This window comes from Pituophis catenifer, unplaced genomic scaffold (genome assembly GCF_029215685.1).
Source record: "Pituophis catenifer annectens isolate HBS135680 unplaced genomic scaffold, rPitCat1.0.hap2 SCAF_6, whole genome shotgun sequence".
Taxonomy (NCBI): Eukaryota; Metazoa; Chordata; class Lepidosauria; order Squamata; family Colubridae; genus Pituophis; species Pituophis catenifer.
Window position 1 is genome coordinate 56029971 of NW_027256886.1, and position 19966 is coordinate 56049936.

General features: G+C 36.1%; 1 protein-coding gene across 1 annotated transcript; it reads left to right on the forward strand.

Annotated features, from left to right (window-relative positions):
• Positions 1-722: 722 nt before the first annotated feature.
• On the forward strand, positions 723-16638 carry LOC139318708 (scavenger receptor cysteine-rich domain-containing protein DMBT1-like). Its single transcript, XM_070946290.1, has 7 exons — positions 723-753; positions 9607-9766; positions 10700-10920; positions 11432-11526; positions 12323-12711; positions 15487-15758; positions 16484-16638. Exons 1-7 carry the CDS (start codon positions 723-725, stop codon positions 16636-16638), a joined length of 1323 nt encoding a protein of 440 aa, XP_070802391.1.
• The last annotated feature ends 3328 nt before the right edge of the window (positions 16639-19966 follow it).

Genomic DNA, 19966 nt, shown 5'->3' on the forward strand with positions numbered 1-19966 from the left:
GTCATTAAAAAAAACCCTTCAGTTCTGCATTCATGGAAACATTCCATAATTTGAACTTTACTCACATTATACCATGATTTCTCTGACTCAACAAAGATACGTTCAAATATCTTTTTCTCATTTATTTTTGGTGGAATCACCATCTAGAGTAGAGGGGAGAGTAAAGAGGGAGCCTGGCACGAGAGGAAGAGGCCAGAATCTTAAAGCCTTTATCTACCTGTTTCAAGAGAATGGAGTTAGTCTGGCAAGAGTCTTTTAAGTACATGATCAACAATAATTTTAAAAAAACCTACTTTGATCCACTCACAGAGTAGTTCTGGTTCCTTGCATCTGACATTTATGCATTTCTTAGTCACATGTTGAAGATCGAATATTGGCTTTGTCCAACCTGAGGGCAGGACAAGAAGCAATGGGGGGAAACTAATCAAGGAGAGAAGCAACCTAGAACTAAGGAGACATTTCTTGACACTTAGAACAATTAATCAGTGGAACAACTGGCCTCAAGAAGTTTTGAATGTTCCAACAGTGGCAGTTTTTAAGAAGACATTGGACAAAGTCAGAAATGGTATAGGGCAGTGGTGGGTTGCTCCTGGTCCGCACCAGTTCTATAGAACCGGTAGTAAAACTGGCGAGAAGCTCCGCCCACTGACCCCGATGTCATCAAAACACTTCTGCGTATGCGCAGAAGCACGCATGCGTGTGCTCACTTTGCTCTTGCGCACATGCGGCCCCGCTGCAAACCAACTAGTAAAGGTAAGTAGAACCCACCCTGGTATAGGGTTTCCTGCAGTGGTGAGTTGCTACTGTTTTGGCCCGGATTGGGCGAACCGGTAGCGGCGGCGGCAAGCTCCACCCATCCACCTGGACGCTTCTGCGCATGCACAGAAGCATTGTGTGCATGCCCACGAGCAAACCGGTAGCAACAGGTTTTGAAACCCACCCCTCGTTTTCTGCCTGAGCAGGAGATTGGATGAGAAGACCTCCAAAGTCCCTTCCAACTCTGTTATTGTATTCTATTCTAACCTACGTCCACATTGCAATTTCCAATTTTGGACCAACAAGACCTGGTGGATCCCCCATTCAGAATTTATAAACCTTTGTACCCTTGAGCCAGGAAATCTAAGAAACAACCCAGTGAATCATGCATGTCATGGAACAAGTAGAAATCAAAGACAGGTGAGCAAAGGAAGAGTTTTGTTTCAGCAAAAACAATCAAATGCTTTCTGAGTTATATTCATTTTTATGCCTCCTGTACACATGAACAGACATGTCCTTAAACAGCATATTCAGAATAAATGTAGATTTTCCTTGGTTGATATTCTTTAAACAGACACCATTTCATTCGTTCTGGGGTTTCTACTCTCTTGTTTTTAGAAATGTGGTTAAAACAGGGTTATTCCTGCAGATTTTGGAAGTAGAATCTTGTAATATTTTTATTTTATTTTTATTTTATTTTGAATTTGTATACCGCCCTTCTCCCTGAGGACTCAGGGCGGTGAACAGCCAAGTAAAACATCAAGTACAAATATTAAAATACAGTTAAAAATATACATATATACATATATAAATTTGGCCCTGTTAATTAAAAACAATAAATAAAACACTTAAAAACACTTAAAAATTAGGCCAGCCCGGCTTGCTGGAAAAGAAAGGTTTTAAGGGCACGGCGGAAGGCACTGAGGTCTTGGATTCTCCTTATCTCTGGAGGCAGTTGATTCCAGAGGGTAGGTGCCCCCACAGAGAAGGCCCTCCCCCTGGGGGTCACCAGCCTACACTGTTTGGCTGATGGCACCCTGAGGAGGCCCTCTCATATTGTCCCACAGATTGCTAACATTTTCTAATTTAATTTATTAATGTTTTTCGTGCTAAATATTTAAAATAATGATGCTGGTATTTTTTTAAACTTGACTATTTTTTTTTTAAATTTGATTTATATGCCACCCTTCTCCGGAGACTCAGGGCGGCTTACAATGCGTTAAGCAATAGCCTTCATACTTTTGTATATTTATACAAAGTCAGCTTATTGCCCCCACAAACTGGGTCCTCATTTCACCTACCTTAGAAAGGATGGAAGGCTGAGTCAACCTTGAGCCTGGTGAGATTCGAACTTACAGTAATTGCAGACAGCTGGTGTTAATCACTATGCTTTTAGTCTGCTGAGCTAAACCAGGCTCCTGCAAACCACTGACAATCATTTATAATACACTTATATTCATTTGTTACAGGCTAGTAACTTTTATACAGTAAGCATAGCAGCAAAGTGAAGTACTTTTTTAAAAACGAAAATGTTGTTTTTTATTTTGCTAGCAATGCCTTATAGACTTACCGATGAGACCTAGAAATAGATATATTGTTTCAACAACAATTCATTCTTTGCTACATATTAAATAAATAAAACAATCATAAACTTTTCTTTTTCAGTGAGACACACTACACCACGTTGGACAGGTAATGAAGACTGACTTAAAATGTATTTTCATGTACAGCATAAATTGGAAATAGGACAATAAGGAGGGGAGGATCCACTTCCACTTTTCTATGGCATGTCAGTTAACATAATCTACCCTTCACTAGCTTAGTTGAGTTTATTGTTTACCATTTAATGAGGTATCAAGCAAAATAAGATAAATATAATATAACAAGACCTATTTTACTAGCAATGCCACATTGACATACCATTGAGTTCCCGGAATAGATGTCACAGTATATTGTTTCAGCAGCAAATCATTTACTTGGCACATATTTAAAAGATCATAAACTTTTCTCTTTCAGTGTGGACTACACAGCATTGGCCAGGTAATGAAGACTGACTTAAATGTATTTTCATGAACAGCATACATTGGAAATAGGACAATAAAGAGGGGAGAATCCACTTCCACTTTCCTATGGCATGTTAGTTAACATAATTTGCCCTTCACTAGCTTAGTTGAGTTTATTGTTTAATTAGGTATCAAGCAAAATAAGATAAATATAATATAATAAGACCTACAACTCTTGCAACAAACCATGGTCGTGAGACTACTAACATTTCCTAGTTTATTTATTTATTAATAAATTTATTAGTCTGTCTAATGCTAAATGTTTTAAATAACGATGCTGTGGTCATCTTTTTTTATTATACTGGTATTTTTTAAACTCAACTTTCAAGATTTAGATGCATGACCATAGACAGTCAATTACAATATACATATATTTATTTGTTACAGGCTAGCAACTTTTGTAAGCATAGCAGTAAAATCAAGTACTTTTTTAAAAACTTTCTTGCTTTTTATTTTACTAGCAATGCCACACAGACATACCATTGAGTTCCAGGAATAGATGTCACAGTATATTGTTTCAGCAGCAAATTATTTACTTGGCACATATTTAAAAGATCATAAACTTTTCTCTTTCAGGGTGGACTACACCGCGTTGGCCAGGTAATGAAGACTCACTTAAATGTATTTTCATGAACAGCATACATTGGAAATAGGACAATAAGGGGGGGAGGATCCACTTCCGCTTTCCTATGGCAAGTCAGTTAACATAATCTGCCCTTCACTAGCTTAGTTGAGTTTATTGATTACTCTAATGATGTATTAAGCAAAATATGATTAAAGAGTGCAGCATATTGACATATTAAAAAAATATTCAGTGAAATAGTCAGATAAGATCATCCCTTGACAGTTGACCCCAAATCTGATCTAGATAGGAAGCTCTTAACTGAATGACTTTAGCTATAAACTTGGCAGTCTTTGTTACTGTCTGTGTGGACAAGCCTATTGGATGGGCTATCCTGTTAATTATCAGCTTTAAAGGCTGTGCTGTGACTGAAACATTTGGTAAGCAGTCAAGGAGGATAGGAGTGATATCCCTATTTGTGGTGCACCATAGATACAGATCCTCTCTGGATAAGGAACTTGTTGAAATGCCAATGGTTTACCATAGTATCCAATAACTCTATAATAAGTCTCCCCAACCCACCCTTTGGGGACTACAGATAGTCCTTGACTTACAATCATTCATTTTGTGACCATTCCAAGTCACACCAGCGCTGAAAAAAAGTCATTACCTTTTTGCACACTTACAACCCTTGAAGCATCCCCATGGTCAAAATTATTATATTGGTAACTGACTCCTATTGATGACAGTTGCAGTGACTTAGGGTCATGTGATCTCCAGGACAAACCAAGTCAATGGGGAAGCCAGTTTCACTTAAAAACAATGTTACTAACTTAATAATTGCAGTGATTCACTCAACAAGTGTGGCAAGGAATATCTTAAAATGAGGCAAAACTCAATTAACAAAAGTCTCAGCAACAGAAAGTTTGGGCTTGACTGTGGTTGTAAGTGGAGAACTGCACTGCCTGTATAATATTTAATCCCCAGTGCAAATGCATCTGCCAATGGAATGACATCTATAGATTATAAGCAGGAAAAAGTCTAGTATACAATCTTTTGGAAAGGACCTCAATGCCCCAGAGCCAGCTCTGTATCTTAACACTAATCCTTCTCTATGTCTCCATAGCATTAAGTATTCTTTGTCGTTCATACATGTACAATATTTCCAGCTACTTCAAAATTTTAAGAAGATTGTTGGGCTATAACTCTGAGTATCATAAATTATTGTTTTCTTGTCCAGAGCAGGGGTGAAATCTACTTACCTTCCTTATCAGTTTGAAAGTGCATGTGCCGCTTGCGCTTGCTCGCTTTGCTTGCACATGCATGCATCACATGTGTGCGCAGACCTTCTGCACATGTGCAAAACCTTCTGCACATGCGCAAAACAAGGTAAAAAACATATTACTTCCTGGTTGTAACAACACCCGGGCGGCTTGGCAGAACTTCACTTCGCCATCGCTCCGGATCGCCGAACCACCCACCACGATCGCTACCAGATCGCCAGATCTGATCTGAACCGGGACCATTTCACCGCCGGTCCAGAGGGACTACTGGTTGTAAGGACCAATCTTCTTGTAAAGCTAATTAGACAGAAACCAAAGCAATAAACACAAAAAAATTAGAGGGATGCTTTTGAAAAGATTGTTATGCTTTCTATAATAATACCCATTTATAACCATTTTCCTCCAAAAATATTCACTATTATAGAATGCCATAAATATCATTGAACTTGTACATGAGGTTTGTGTACAAGTCATATTCTTGGTTGAGGAAGAAAGAATTATAATCCATCTTTTTTTAGATGTTTAACGTGACATTTTTAATAACACACTTGAATTACAAAATCTACTCTCTTGACAATTAATTCCTTTGTCCACTTATTCAATGGATTTCCTCATAGGTAATTTATATTTGCTTTTTTTTACCTCACACTCATAAGCCCCAACCTTATTGATAACATTTTACCACTTTTTTTTTTAAGGAAGAGAGAGGCATTTTGATAAAACAGTTCTTCCTGTACTAATGGACTCTAATCCTTTTGACTGAAGTGTATGTGACAGAATTGACAATTTTCACTAATGCAAAAGAAATAAATTGAAGATAAATATACTTCCCATTTGTCAAATGTACTTCCCATTTGTCAAAATTTGTCCCATTTAGCTGTTTATTTTTTTTAGCTCTCCAAGCAAATGCAGATATATAGCAATTATGTCTGCTTCTGTATGTTCTTCTTTAGCATGTATTTTTGTAAAAAAAAAAAAAAGAGTTCACTGCTATCTGAAAGAAAACTTGTAGCATGACAAACATCTTTATGATATTTTAGGTCGTAAAAGAGAATATTTATTAGGAAAGAACACTTCACTTTTGATTTCTGGCTATAATAGTACTGAAATCTGTCCTCCAGTCTCCTGAAAGATTTCCTTCCCTTCAAAGAAGGATTTATTTCAGGTATGGGCATTTTCTGGTAACTGGATGCTTAACTTAACTTTGTTGGTGAATGGAAAGAAAACTGAGATTCCAAAAAAGGGCAGGATAACATCACACATGTGAGTAGGAATGGAACTTGCAAGGTTTTGAATGTGACTATCTTATTTTAGCATTTTCTCTTCAGTTTTCATCTGTTCTCCACCTCTAAGTGGTAGGCCACAGTACCCGTGTTGAGCAATTATGTTCAAAGGGAGACATTTTGGGGTTATTTTTGCCATGTGATAGAGAGTGCTGTTATTGCTTTCACAAATTGCATTGTTCTCAATATCTACAAGACAGTAAGCCGACACTAGTGTGTTGCAAAGATGGAAGAGTGGTTAGGAGATAAAGAAAAGCAGATGTGAAACTGCATAATCTTGTCTCTTTACAGCCAGAAAATAGAGGCAGGGTCATATGATTTCCCATTTAGTGTCTGCTTTGCTTAGCAGTGGAATTGCCAGTCTGATTCAGTTGTTAAATGAGGATTGCCTATGCAGTTTTCTCCAAACTGATGCCTTCAGATAAACTGAATATTTTAGTCTAGCTGCTTAGTTACTGTTGTTGTAGGTTGTTATTTGCGAAGTCATGTCCGACCCATCGCGACCCCATGGACAATGTTCCTCCAGGCCAGGGGTGAAATCCAGCAGGTTCTAACAGGTCCCGGAGAACCACCAGTAGCAGAAATTTTGAGTAGTTCAAAGAACCAGCAAATACCACTCTGGCTGGGCCCCAGAGGGGGGTGGGAATGGAGATTTTGCAGTATCCTTCCCCTGCCACGCCCACCAAGCCACGCCCACAGAACTAGTAGGGAAAAATTTTGGCTTTCACCCCTGCTCCAGGCCTTCCTGTCCTTTCCCATTCTGTGGAGTCCATTTAAGCTCACACCTACTGCTTCAGTGACTCCATCCAGCCACCTCATTCTCTGTCATCCCCTCCTTCTTTTACCCTCAGTCTTTCGCAGCATTAGACTCTTCTCCTTAGTTATTATGGCTGTGCAAAACCATTTACAAAGCTTTCTTTGAAAAGTAATTAAAAGTTCCTTCTGAATATACTCCTTAAGATATTGAAGCACTAAATTTTGCAGAAGTCTCAGAAGAATCTCTTTGAAGTCCTTCAACAGATGTATGACAAGGACTGTGAATGCACAGGTGATACTTCTACAAGAATTGCTGCTAAAATGGAGTTGCTCCCAGCACTGCAGCTTTTCTTAAGAGGCAATCTTATCAAAGGATTACACCCATGTAGTCAGTTAATGTGGGGAGGCCCATGAGGTGATTGCACTGAGCATTTCGTAATATGTGATTCAGTGCTTCTGGCAGTGGAACCTGAGGGAAGCTTTGATTCATGAAGTGCTCCTCAAACAGTTCAAAGATACATGACGCATTTTCCCCTTTCACTAAACCGGGTGTGGGCATGGCCAGCACGTGACGCATCCAGCCCGCCGGCCCGGGAGTTTCCCCTTTTACTAAACCGGGAGTTTGGCCTGTTCTAGGCCATGTTTTGTCCTCCCACTTTTGCTTACTAATTGGCTTATAATTTAGAGAGCCTTCTGGATTCATAGCTCCTGTTGAGAAAGCAAGTAGCAGCTCAGTCAAGAGGAGCTTTCTCCACTTCACCTGGTGCAGAAGGTCCTGCATCAGAAGGCACTTCTCAGAATCATTGATACCTTATTCACCTGTCATATGAACTATTGCAATGTGTTTTATGTTTGACTCTTGTGAGCTACTTGGAAGCTATAGCTAGTCCAAAATCCAGAGGCTCGGATTCATGTAGTTATGGACACATCTAACTTTGGCCATAAAACACTATTTTGAGAGCTGCCTTTGTTACCAGGCAACTTTCAGTTGCAATTCACAGTCCTGGTTGTCATATTTAAAGATATTTATGCCTTCAAACTTGGATATCTCTGGGATGACTTTCTCTCAATGGATTGTCTTTCTCAAAGCTATTGAGACTTAATAAAATGATAAAAACTTGAATATTTCCATAGGCCTTTTTAGATAGAGGCATATAAATTTTGATTCTTCCTCTTTTATGAGTATTATTGATTACTATTAGCATTTCTTTTATGCTTTCATTAGTAGATTGACATTTTTGCTATTTTAATCCTGTTTATGTATAGTAGAGTTGTAAACTGGGCAGAGCAGCATATAACCTTTTTGAAATAAATACATGTGGAATGCTGTCTTTGAGGAAGTGTACTTGGTATAAACAAATATATTTGGCTGTTTCCTGGAATTATTAAGTACTCCTTTGATCAAAATACTCAAAGTAAGTGTACTTTGGGACATTCATTGTCTTGCAGTCTTCCCTATCATACAGAATTATTGTAGATATAAAATTGAAGAGAGCTCTCAAACCATGAATAAATTCAATATTTAGTCTCTAAATCCTTTGTATTATTATCTAATGAAATTATGGTTTCTGACTTTAGTTACACATAATTTATTTTGCTGCTATTAGGTATGCAAGCAGTCCTTAACTTACAACCACAATTGAATCTAAAATTTATGTTGCTAAGTGACACAGTTAAGTGAGTTTTGTTCCATTACCTTACAACTCTTGTTCCAGTTATTAAGTGAATCACTGCAAATGTTAAATTAGTAATATGGTTGTTAAATGATCTGACTTCCCCATTGACTTGGCTCGTCAGAAGGTCACAAAAGGTGATTACCTGACCCCAGGCCATTGTAACCATCATAAATATGAATCAGTTGCCAGGCATCTAAATTTTGATCATGTGATCATGGGAATGTTGGAATAGTCGTAAATGTGAATAATGGTCATAAGCCACTTTTTTCCATGCTGTTGTAACTTTGAATGGTCACTAAATGAACTGTTCTATTTCGAGGACTACCTGCGTTTATTTTTTATCTTTTATAACCTAACTTATAAAATAAATTATAAACAATTCAGTCCCATATATAAACCACACTAAGTTCTGTGGTGCTTATTTTCAGAATCACAGTCCAAGTGATCTTATAGACATTGAGTGATCTGTTTTATATAAGATTTGTGTTGTTAATTCATGCCCTCTTTTTTCTTCCCAGTTGATTTATTACAAAAGTGACACAGTAGAAAAAATAAATCACATCTAATTACATTATAATTGTTTCTATTACCATATTTCAACTTCATTTAGAGAATCAACCTTCTGTATGTCATTAGATATTTAGAAAGCTTCACAGTGTTAGTTTAGGAAGAGAAATAGCACTGGTAAAACAAATATTGACTTCCAATGCAGTAGTGATTAAAACTGAGTAATTCAGTTTCTTTTATAGCTTTTTTAGCTTTAAGACATATGTTAAGAAAAATAAATAAATGGGGGAAAGTCAGACTTCCATTTCTCTTTCTATAAGTAGAAACTGATTTTGGATCATAAATATTTGCTCGTTTTTTCTTAGCAGATGAATAGGAATAACAAAACCCACGTAATTGTTAGTTTTTAATAAGAACTGTTTAGAAAGCATTATTGATAAAATTATCCTTAATCCTAAGAATTTATAGAGTAGGATTCCAGTTCTGTCTCACCTCAGATTAATTCACTGTTATTAGTTTGTCTAGTTTATATATCTCCCCATTTCACAAAACAAGTGACTATGGGCTTTAGACATTGTGGTTCCTTCAGAACATAAAGCTGGAAGGCACCAAGATACTAAGTTTAAGAAAAATTCAAAGATTGATATCTTTCTTATAATATGGTTCTCTTAATCCTAGCACTGTATGATACTAGTGTGTTTTTCTTTGATTTCTTTTTAGTAACTGTGTCAGGAGCATCTTGTGGTGGTTTTCTTGGATACCCATCAGGATCATTTAAAAGTCCATATTATCCTTCTGACTATCCAAACAATATGGACTGTGTATGGGAAATACAAGTTAAAAACAACTACCAAATAAGACTTACATTTCAGAATTTTTTGTAAGTTAAAGCTGTTTTTAATGCATGCATCACAATACCAAGACTGGTTTATTAAATAGATCAAGATGAGTTCAAATTACAGAGCGCATTTTTCAAAATGCAATCGGATTGTAAACTTGAGGCAATGGATTTGGCTAGAAGTAATTAGTTAAGCCATCGTAGAACTTTAGCTCTTTTTAAGGACAGAAAAATAGGTCCAGGCTCCACACATGGAAAGGAACTCATCTAAAGTTTGATCCAATGTTTGAAATGTTTAAATGGACCAATCAATTTTTGTTTCAGTCTCTAAAAATAATTAATATATGAAAATAATTTCAATAATTTCTATCTACTGCACTATACAAAGTCACCTGACAAAAAGTATTGAGAAAGGATGTGGTAAGAGGAGGAATGCTTAAATCAACATGCAGTCTTTGATTTCTCAAGTTGTAAAAGGTCCTGTTAATCCCTATTCCTCAGTATCTTTTTTGTTCTTTTAAAGTAGCAGGGAGAACTTCATGAAATAGTTAATATGATTTTCTGGAAGAGGAAAGAATTTCTGGAGTTTTACCCATTCCAAAATATTTTCTCAGAAAAAGTCTATCCAGTTCCATGTTATTGGACTAATATGTCAGTGTTATATATTCAAGTTATGTGCCAAGTACATTAACATTTTTATCCAAATTATTGTTTGTTATAAATTGTCATCCTTATCACCGCCAGCAGCATTGCTGAATAATCAATTTCACCAGTTGAAGAGAATTGAAAACTGCTACCTTATATGAATTGGGAAGTTCCAAATTATGTCTCCTTTTACTGAGACTAATCTCAGAGAGAATTTTATTACCTAACACACACAAAATAAAGCTTATCTCTTGGAGTATTGGAATAAATGTATGAATTACAAATTGAACAGTATCTATGTAAACACTATACTCCTGTCTTGCTTTCCAGGCTAGAAGAATGTGATAGATTCAGATGTGCTTGTGATTATGTTGAAATCTATGATGGACCTCTCCATACTGCCTCACTGCTTGGGAAAATTTGTTATGGCTACTATTCCACTTTTACATCAAGTTCCAATATGATGACAATTAAATTCCATAGTGATAGTAGTGTCACAAGAAGAGGCTTCCTTGCAAACTATTACAGCTTCTCTGCAGATCAAAACACAAGTAAGTATAATGTTGTCATTCACTTTTCATTTACTGACCTTTTGAGTATTATTTAGAATTTCACGAGAATTCTTTGCATCTTATTCAAACTTGGCATAATGAGACAGTTTTTAATTCTTCCTTTTGGTATACCCTGATAGAGGGTTTGTAAGGTAGAATAGTTTTGAACCAGATACCTATAAGCATGCTCAATGGTACCTACAGACTAGACAGTTGAACAAAATATGAATATCCTTGAAATAAGGAACTGTGTAGTTCCATACAACTAAAATTTATATTCTAGAGTGGCTATTATGTGATTTTCATGTAATCTAACAGCTAACTTCAAGCCAAAATTCAGAAGCTGATTCTTAGCAAAGTTTTTCAGGTCTTTTGCTGTACTGTGATAATAAAGCCATGAAAAAGAATTCAAATTCCAATTAATCAACATAGTGTTAGTTATTGATTATTTTGAGATTTCCGTTTATGTGCTTCAGAGAATAAGCATTTTGGGCATATAATTCCCCTTCAGTTTTTGAGAGACCTTTAAGAATGGAGTTACATATAAAAGAAGTCAAGCAAAACTATACCCAATTAGTTCAATATCCTGATGTAGATATGGGTGGTGTATGTGGGGCAAGATCCAGAGGCTGTTTTTTTATGGTTGACTGGAAAGCATCTTTCTGGCATGCTTTCAATTTAAAGCAAAAGTTATTAAGCTGCAGAATATGTAAAATTATTTGGCAGGCAACATTTTGTTATTTTGTGCTGAAATGGCGTTAGATTCATAAAGTAAGCATAATAATAAATTATTGCCATACTGTATGTATTTCAGTGCAGCAATAAGATTTCTTTTTTCTCCTTGGCAGCTCTTGTTTGTCAGCCGACCTATATGGAAGCTGCAATTAGTAGAAGTTATCTGAACTCTCAAGGTTATAATCCATGGAGTGCCAGCTTGATAGATCCAAACTGCAGACCGAGGATCACACCATATTCTGTTATATTCAACATACCATATAATGGCTGTCGGACCAGAAGAGATGTATGGAGACTTCTTAGAACGTTTTTGCTGCATAACACACTCATTCATTAATTCTTTCATTTTTTCCTTCAAGCAGAAGTAGGAGGCATTCAATCATTCAGGGATTTATTTAGGACAATGCTCCAAATTGAAATGTGTTTGTGACAAATAGCAGGAGCTCAAAGCACAATGATTGATAGGACCCATTTTCTCCTCTGTAGCCAATCATTTCTCTATTTTCTTAGCTGTACTCTCAGTGTAGCTCAGTTTTTCATGGACGTTTTGAATATGGGAATGCCTTCTGGTCAACATCTATTGGCACAGTCAATATTTTTATAACATCTGTAACATGATTGACCAGATAAAAAGGATCTTATATCAATTGTTTCATGTTTCAAATAGGTTGATGCCGATACTATTACATATTCAAATGAGATCTCAGTAATTGCCCCTTCACAACACTTCATAAGAAGGATACCAGATCTTCTTGTGCATGTCAACTGCAAGATGCTTCAACACACCTGGATAGAGACAATGTATATCGCTCAGCAAACCAAAGAGATTAATGAAACTCAATATGGCCAATATAGTGTGAATCTTACATTTTATGACTCATCCTTCTGGAAACCAGTGAATGATACACCTTATTATGTCGTATTAAGTCAAAGGTTATATTTGCAAGCTTATCTCTATAGTTCCGATTCCAACCTGCAGCTGTTTTTGGATACTTGTACAGCATCACCCAATTACGATGATTTTACAAAACTAACTTATGATATTATCAAGAATGGGTAAGGACTTCATCTTTTTTCAGGCTATTTGGTTTTGTGGGAAAATGTGGGAATACATTAATTTTGATTGCTTTTAGTTTTCGAAACATCTATGCGGTATAGTTATTTGGTAGTTAAAATATGGCCAATCCCACTAGGTAGATCAGACCAGAAACAATATTCACAATCCCATTGCAATTGTGTCTTCATGTCAATAGGATTCTCTCCCTCTCTTTTGGAGTTTGCATGTAACATAATTCTAGGAGTTTTGAGGTTTGCGTGTAACGTAATTCTGCATAACATTATTCTGGGCCAAAAGTTCTAGAAAGATTGCACTGTTATAGTAGACCATATCTAACAGGAAACTATTTGTAATACATTTGAAATCTCAGGATCATTCTGACCTTAGAAATTCTCCCTCACCCCATATAGGAGAATAGTGGTTTGTCCCTGATTTGTGTTAAATTTTCTGCAGAGGATTCACTTTTGCTATGGGTTTGAATGTGGTAAGCCACAAAAGTGTTAGTAATACCATTCCTACCAGCTTACTTCCTTCATGATGTAGCTCACCGTTCTACTTTCCATCTCTGTTCTGCTAACTGTTATACATACAACAGGCAAAGGCTTAAAGCTTAAACCAAAGGCCCTTCCATTGGGAATACACATGCTAATTATCCAGGAATCCTGAGTTCCAGTACTCTAGAAAGTTCTGGGCCTTTTGCTAAAGAGATCCAGATAGCAAAGATTCTCATTTGTTTACCTCTCTCTCTCATTCTCTCTATGCTTTTGCTTTCCTTTTGTCTAATTTAACCAGTTAACTGTTTTTAAAGTAGTTATATTTAAACCAGGAATATGCAACCCAAGATCCTCAAAATAACAGATGACTCTTGAATTATATATTTTTTTTCTTGTAGATCATCACATATTGTTATCAGACTGTCATTTTTAATGCCACAGAAGGAAAATTCTTTAAGGCACTTATTTACATCAACCTTCTGTGTCCATTAAATCAAGTCAAACACAATTCTGGCTTTCTTCAGCCACTACATCTTGGAGTACAGTCTGTAGCATGCTGCCAAAGGGCCATCTGTGGATTTTGACCTTAAAGAATTTAATTACAGCAATATATTTATTTCCTTGAGATTAAAATCAGAAGACATTCCAGTGACATGGGTTGCACATGAAACTTTTATTCATTTCTGAAACCAAGGCTCTGCAGTGTTCCTTGTTCCTGGTAAATAATTCTGAATCAGAATATATGTGTATTGACAAATCATTTGGCAAGTAGTTTGGATAGTCTTTTGCATCAAAGTTAAGGTTTACTTGTTCTGACCTGGCATTATGTCTATTTTGAATTGACATTATAAAGATCAAGTTGATATGAATCTTTTATTTTTCTTGAGAAAACAAAGTTTTAAAATTGAAAGAACAGTAAAAGATCATGTGCTAAACAATAGCCAGAAGCAGTGGCATTTAATCAGAGCTTTCATTTATGTCTTCAGGTTGGCAAACCAGAGCATAATTTTTATATGCAACCTAACCATGGTTATGATATTCTTGTGGTCTGATGAGACCAAAGACTCTAAATCATATAGGGTAAATTTGAATTATGAGTGGAGCTTGATTCTTGGTGAACCTATTGACCTATCCATGTAGTTTTCTCTGAACAATACCAGCAGGCCAAATCTTGCTTAGTTTTCTGAGATCAGTCAAGCTTGGCTAGTTTTTCCACTTAGCTTAGCAAATGGGATAAAAAGCAGCCTAAGAAGATTAATAAAATACATGAAACAAGATTATAACATAATAAACAGGACTGTGATTTAAATTTTGTGCATAGCAATAATTAATAAGTGAAAACTTTGGTCCCTCTGTACAATGTCTCAATTACTCAAAGCTGGTTTTCTTTCCCTAGAAAAATATTAATTGTCTTGATTTTCCCTGAAATTCTGTATTACTTGCGAATGTCATTGAGGATAGCAGCGACTAAAAGATATTGTAAATAATGATTTTCATAAGTTGATTTATGTAGTTTGATGATAGTCATCTCCTTTATCTGGTCTGAAATGAATACAAATTCATTTAATTAGATGACATTTGCAATTATAGTGATGGTTTCCTTGTTTTTGTGTTGCCAAAACATGTTCAGCATTTCTAAATATTAACAATTCAAATGTGATAAATCAATACCATACTCCGTCTGAAATATTGGAGGTATTTATCGGGATGAATGGCATCCAGGAAAGGGGATGTCAAAAGAGGCAAGAAAATGATCGAGACCCTTTTGTAATGCATCAAAATCACAATAATAGTCTTGCTTGTTTTGACTTCCCTTGTCATAGATGTCAGTGCTGGAAATCAAATAAAGTCCTATTTTTCATATTCAGATGTTTTTAAGACTTTCTCAGAGAAAGTTCATTAGTTGGGGACTGACATTAGATGGATTCAATCAGATGTATCAATATTTTACAGGATCAGGGGTGGGCTCTACTTACCTTTACTACCAGTTCACAACGGGATCGCTTCTGCGCATGCACAGATCACTGATGATGACATCCAGGGTGGTGGGCGGGGCCTCCCGCCGGTTTTACTACCAGTTCTTGTGAATCAGTTCGAACTGGGGGCAACCCACCACTGTACAGGATGCTATTTTTTTTTTTAGTTCCATACACAGCACATTCATTGCATGTGGGTTATTTTAATGTGAAAATTATAGAAAATAAATTGTATAAATTAGAATATAATAACTGGCATGCTAATTAATGCCAATAAATCTTCCTTTATTTTGTTTTCATGCAGGTGTATTAAAGACTCTACTTATCAGACTCACTACTCCCCATATAGAAACATTCTTCGCTTTTCCTTCCAAGCCTTTGCCTTCATGGACAGGCACCCATCAGTTTACCTGCAGTGTAAAGTGGTGGTTTGCAGCTCCTATGACTATTACTCAAGATGTAATCGAGGCTGTCTGCTCCGATCCAAGAGAGATACAGGCTCCTATCAGGAAAACATAGATGTCATTATTGGGCCCATCGAACTTGTGAAGGATGGTGCTCAGAATAGAAACTTTGGTAAACTGAAAACTTCTTTCATGGTTCTAAAAATAATCAGTGCCACTCAGTTCTTTCACGATGATAGAGCAAGTAGCATGAAAAACTGGGAGAATTGCTAGGAAGCAAGAAATAATTTGTAATTACTGACTATAACTACAGTTCTGGGGACCTGAGTGCTCTGCCAGTGAAAGAGCCTTGGTACTACAGTGGTTTAAAGCACCCTGTTATTAACACAGCTGCCTGCAATTTACTGCTGGTTCGAATCTCTCCAAGGCTCAAGGTTGACTCAGCCTTCCATCCTTTCTAAGGTAGGTTAAATGAGGACCCAGTTTGTGGGGGCAATAAGCTGACTTTGTATAAATATACAAAAGGATGAAGGCTATTGCTTAACGCACTGTAAGCCGCCCTGAGTCTCCGGAGAAGGGCGGCATATAAATCAAATTAAAAAAAAAAAAAAAACAGACTCCCAAGTTCCTTTTCGAGTTCCATTTTTGCTAGCAGAGGCACTGCAGGCTGGTCCTTTGCTGTTTCCAGGGTGGCCCCATGGGCCAGATCTAAACACCCTACGGGCAGAATCCGGCCCCCAGGCCTTGAGTTTGACATTCCTGTTCCTGATAAATAATTTTCAGTCCAGTTATAAGCATATTGGCTTATGATTAATTGACCACTAATTTCTAGGATATTTTTTTATCACAGTTCAAGTAGATGATATACCATCATTTTCTTCTGATTTTTTTTTTCAGAAGCAAAGCCAGAAGCCCAGGAAAATTTGACAACTTCTAATTCCCATGTACCTTACATTGTTGCTGCTGCTGTCCTTGCGGTCGTTGCTATGACTCTTGCAGGAATTATTCTGAAAAACAAGTGGAAAAGATCAATTCCATATGAGATAATGTGAGGATTTAAAATCTTGTGTTATAAACCAGTGCTGAATTAATTGTGATGAACTTAATTATTGGATGGAGAGTATCCTTAACAGCAACACCAGTATTTCTCTGATATATTAACATTCTTGTAATTTACGTTGATTTTGCTTTTACATTAAAGTTAAGAACTAGAAAACAAGGACTTAAAACATTCATTACATTTATAGTAGCAACCTGAAGAATACATTTCAATGGCAATTTGTTATATTCTTGAACACACTGTCCAGACTGAAGGGATGAGGGCTGGAATTTCATCCCATATAATGTGGTTTAAATGTCTCTTCAGTCCTTCCCAGTCCAGGACAAACATATGCAACAAGCACCTCTGTTCTCTTTATTCTTGCTATTTAACTAAATAAAGTACAATTTCACTCTAGCCGGAAGCTTATTTCTGAATGTTCTACAATTTTTATCGTTATCCCCAGTCTGGCTAACTCTACTATCAACTGAGAAAAAAGGGTTGAAAGAGAAGATATATTTTCATTACAACTGTACAATGTGAGAAATATTTATTATACTGATAATTAGTTCATATTAAGCAAGACACAAGTTGCAACCAGATCAGCAGATATTTCCATGTTGTCCTCGAAAGTGGCCCAACCCAAAATATAATAGTACAGCTGGGAAATTATTAATCAAGTACAATAGCAACAAGAAAATCTTGATGCATTTTTGCGAACTGCCAAGTATTTCTAGTGATTCAAAAAAAAATTCAGGAAAAGTAGTCTAATGGTTATTTCTCAAAGAACAGCATGGCCAGCTATTCAAATCTTTTGCCAAGAGTCAAAGTTTGATCAGATAGTCCCTCAAGGCAACCCACAGAGCTGTACTCTTCACAGAACAACACTAGAAAAGGATTTTTAAAGAAGTTAAGTTGAAAACTCTTTAAAATATGAAAAATGTGTGGTTTTCCAATGTATGTCCTGTAATATGGTTATTTATTCAGCTGACTAAAAAGATGCATACTTAGATGTTCCTGGATCCTGGTAAGAAATGGGTATGGAGGGTATAATAATTATATTATTGGAAACACATACTTGAATATAATCCATAGCACCCCTGGAAGAACTAGACAGAGTGAAAAAAACAAGAATGCTATACCAATAAAGGAGAATATTTGTAGTTCAGGGTTGAAATTAGGTGTCCTCAGTGCTCTCTGAGCTTGGTTGTTTTCTTGAAGATGTTTCATTAATCCAAACTAGGTAACATTATCAGCACTGATGATGAAATCTAGTTTGAATAATGAAATGTCTGTAAGAAAACATCCAAGCTCAGAGAACACCTAGGACCTCTCAAGGATGTTAAAAGTAGGTGCAAAGTTGAAAAGGAAAGAATTTCTTTATCCCTGCTGAATTTAAATATGTATATTTTTAAGAGGCCTCTGTCCAATAAATGGAGAATGTTCATAAATAAAAATACTCCTACACTGCAAATCTCAGTGGTTTGTCAAATATAGAAAAGGAGGATAAAGTCTCAGACATCATTCTTCCCTGTTCTTTAACAACAGCTTTAAGAGTGAAATCATAGGAATTGATGTATAGTGAAGTCCTGTTTCAAGAAGCAGGGTGTCTGTTTTCATTTCAATGCATTTAAAGTTAGTTTTCCATTGTTAGCTTTTATTGAAGTGGTCTCCTGCATTTCACTCAACAACCTGTTTAAAACATGTTACACATATTGACAACAATATGCTGAATAGCAAAGGATAAATACACTTACAGAATTAAGCAGAACTATCTATAAGATATTTGGAAGTTGATTCATGGCAACTGGATTTCTTTTCCTGTTGGTTCAAAACATTTTGCTGCTTATCTAAGTAGCTTCTTCAGTGTCAATAAGACTGAAGAAGCTACTTGGATATGCAGCAAAATGTTTTGAATCAACAAGAAAAGAAGTCCAGTTGTCATGAATCAACTTCCAGACTACTCTACCTGGATGACTGAGAATTTTCATCAACATATCTAGAAGATATTTTTTAAGTTGTGTTTAAAATGACCAGAGATCGGCGTTCCTTGGTTGCATGTGTACATCAATATGGTTCACCATAACTGACCCTTACTATGCTCACATTCATGTGGATGAAGAGAAACTAGTGAATTTCCTTGTAAATATTTATTTTGCAGACACTATTGCTGATAAAGGTTAGTTTGTTTTAGATTAACAAATTTGCTTGAGTGATTTCTCATTTCTTCTTTGGTACTTGAAGTGCCAAGGCCTTGACTTCTCCTTGAACTGCCTGCAAACCTCTTCCTTATTTATTCATTAAGTAATCATACAATTTTCCATTCTTAGTTTTATGCACGACCTTATCTTTTCCATGCCAACATAAGTTTGTCTTCCATCTTTGCCCTACTTAGTTCTTGGCTTCAAATAATTGTATTATTGCTACCTCTTCCTTGATTTAGATTATAGTTTTCTCTGCCTTTACATTATATCCATTTGATGAATGGATGAATACTTAGAGAATATGCACAAGTATCCATAGGCATGGTTGGGATTATAGGATCTGCAAATCTTTGAGAAGAAACTTTAGTTCAATGAATCTGGGATTGAATTACCCCACAGAATCAGAGTTCAGTCACAGCAGAGATCACTCTGAATATCACACCATATAGCTGTGTTGAAATCAATAGCAATTTGAATTGCTATAAGGACTCAGCAGCTTTAATTCTTCTTCTTCTGAGTTTTTTATAGGCAATATAAACATTGCAACTTCATTTCCATGGATGGAGAATGTTCTTGGACATGAGCAGCTACTAGCTGATTAATTATTTTATTTCTCTCAAATTATTTAAGAGATTAAAATTGTTTTAAGATTATTTGTATTACTTGTAAGATTCATTCCTGAATTGGAACGTTTCAGGGAAAACCAGAACATCTTTTGTTTATTCTGGAATATGCTGATCTCGTTATTCTGAGGTTACTCTGAAGATTTTTAGAAGTTAAACTTCTAGAATAGAATAGAATTGCAGTGTTTTGGACATGCTCTGTCCATGAAACAGGACATTTCAAAATGTTACACGTAGAATACCACATCTCCATCCTTATCTGGAAGAACTAATTCTGGAAAACAAGTCACAATTCCTGGAATAGATGGACCAAAGAATTCTAAGGAAGAAGGAGGATATTGAGTGTTTAGTGTTCCCTAGAAAGTTCTATTTCAAAATGATGAGCTTTCCACATTGTCTAGGGTTGGACGGTCAATAAATTTAAAAATCAATGTTTTTTCAGCTCTTAATTTATTTAATATGGCCTGCTATGTATCTTTACTTTTGTTAGACCTAATGGAAAATTACCATTCCC

Bases quoted from the DNA above. Each gene is read 5' to 3' on its own strand.
- LOC139318708 (XM_070946290.1), top strand. From the start codon at position 723: ATGCGGCCCCGCTGCAAACCAACTAGTAAAG. The intron at 9,767-10,699 runs GTAAGTTAAAGC...CTTGCTTTCCAG, and splicing joins CTTACATTTCAGAATTTTTT to GCTAGAAGAATGTGATAGAT. The intron at 11,527-12,322 runs GTATGTGGGGCA...TGTTTCAAATAG, and splicing joins CTGATGTAGATATGGGTGGT to GTTGATGCCGATACTATTAC.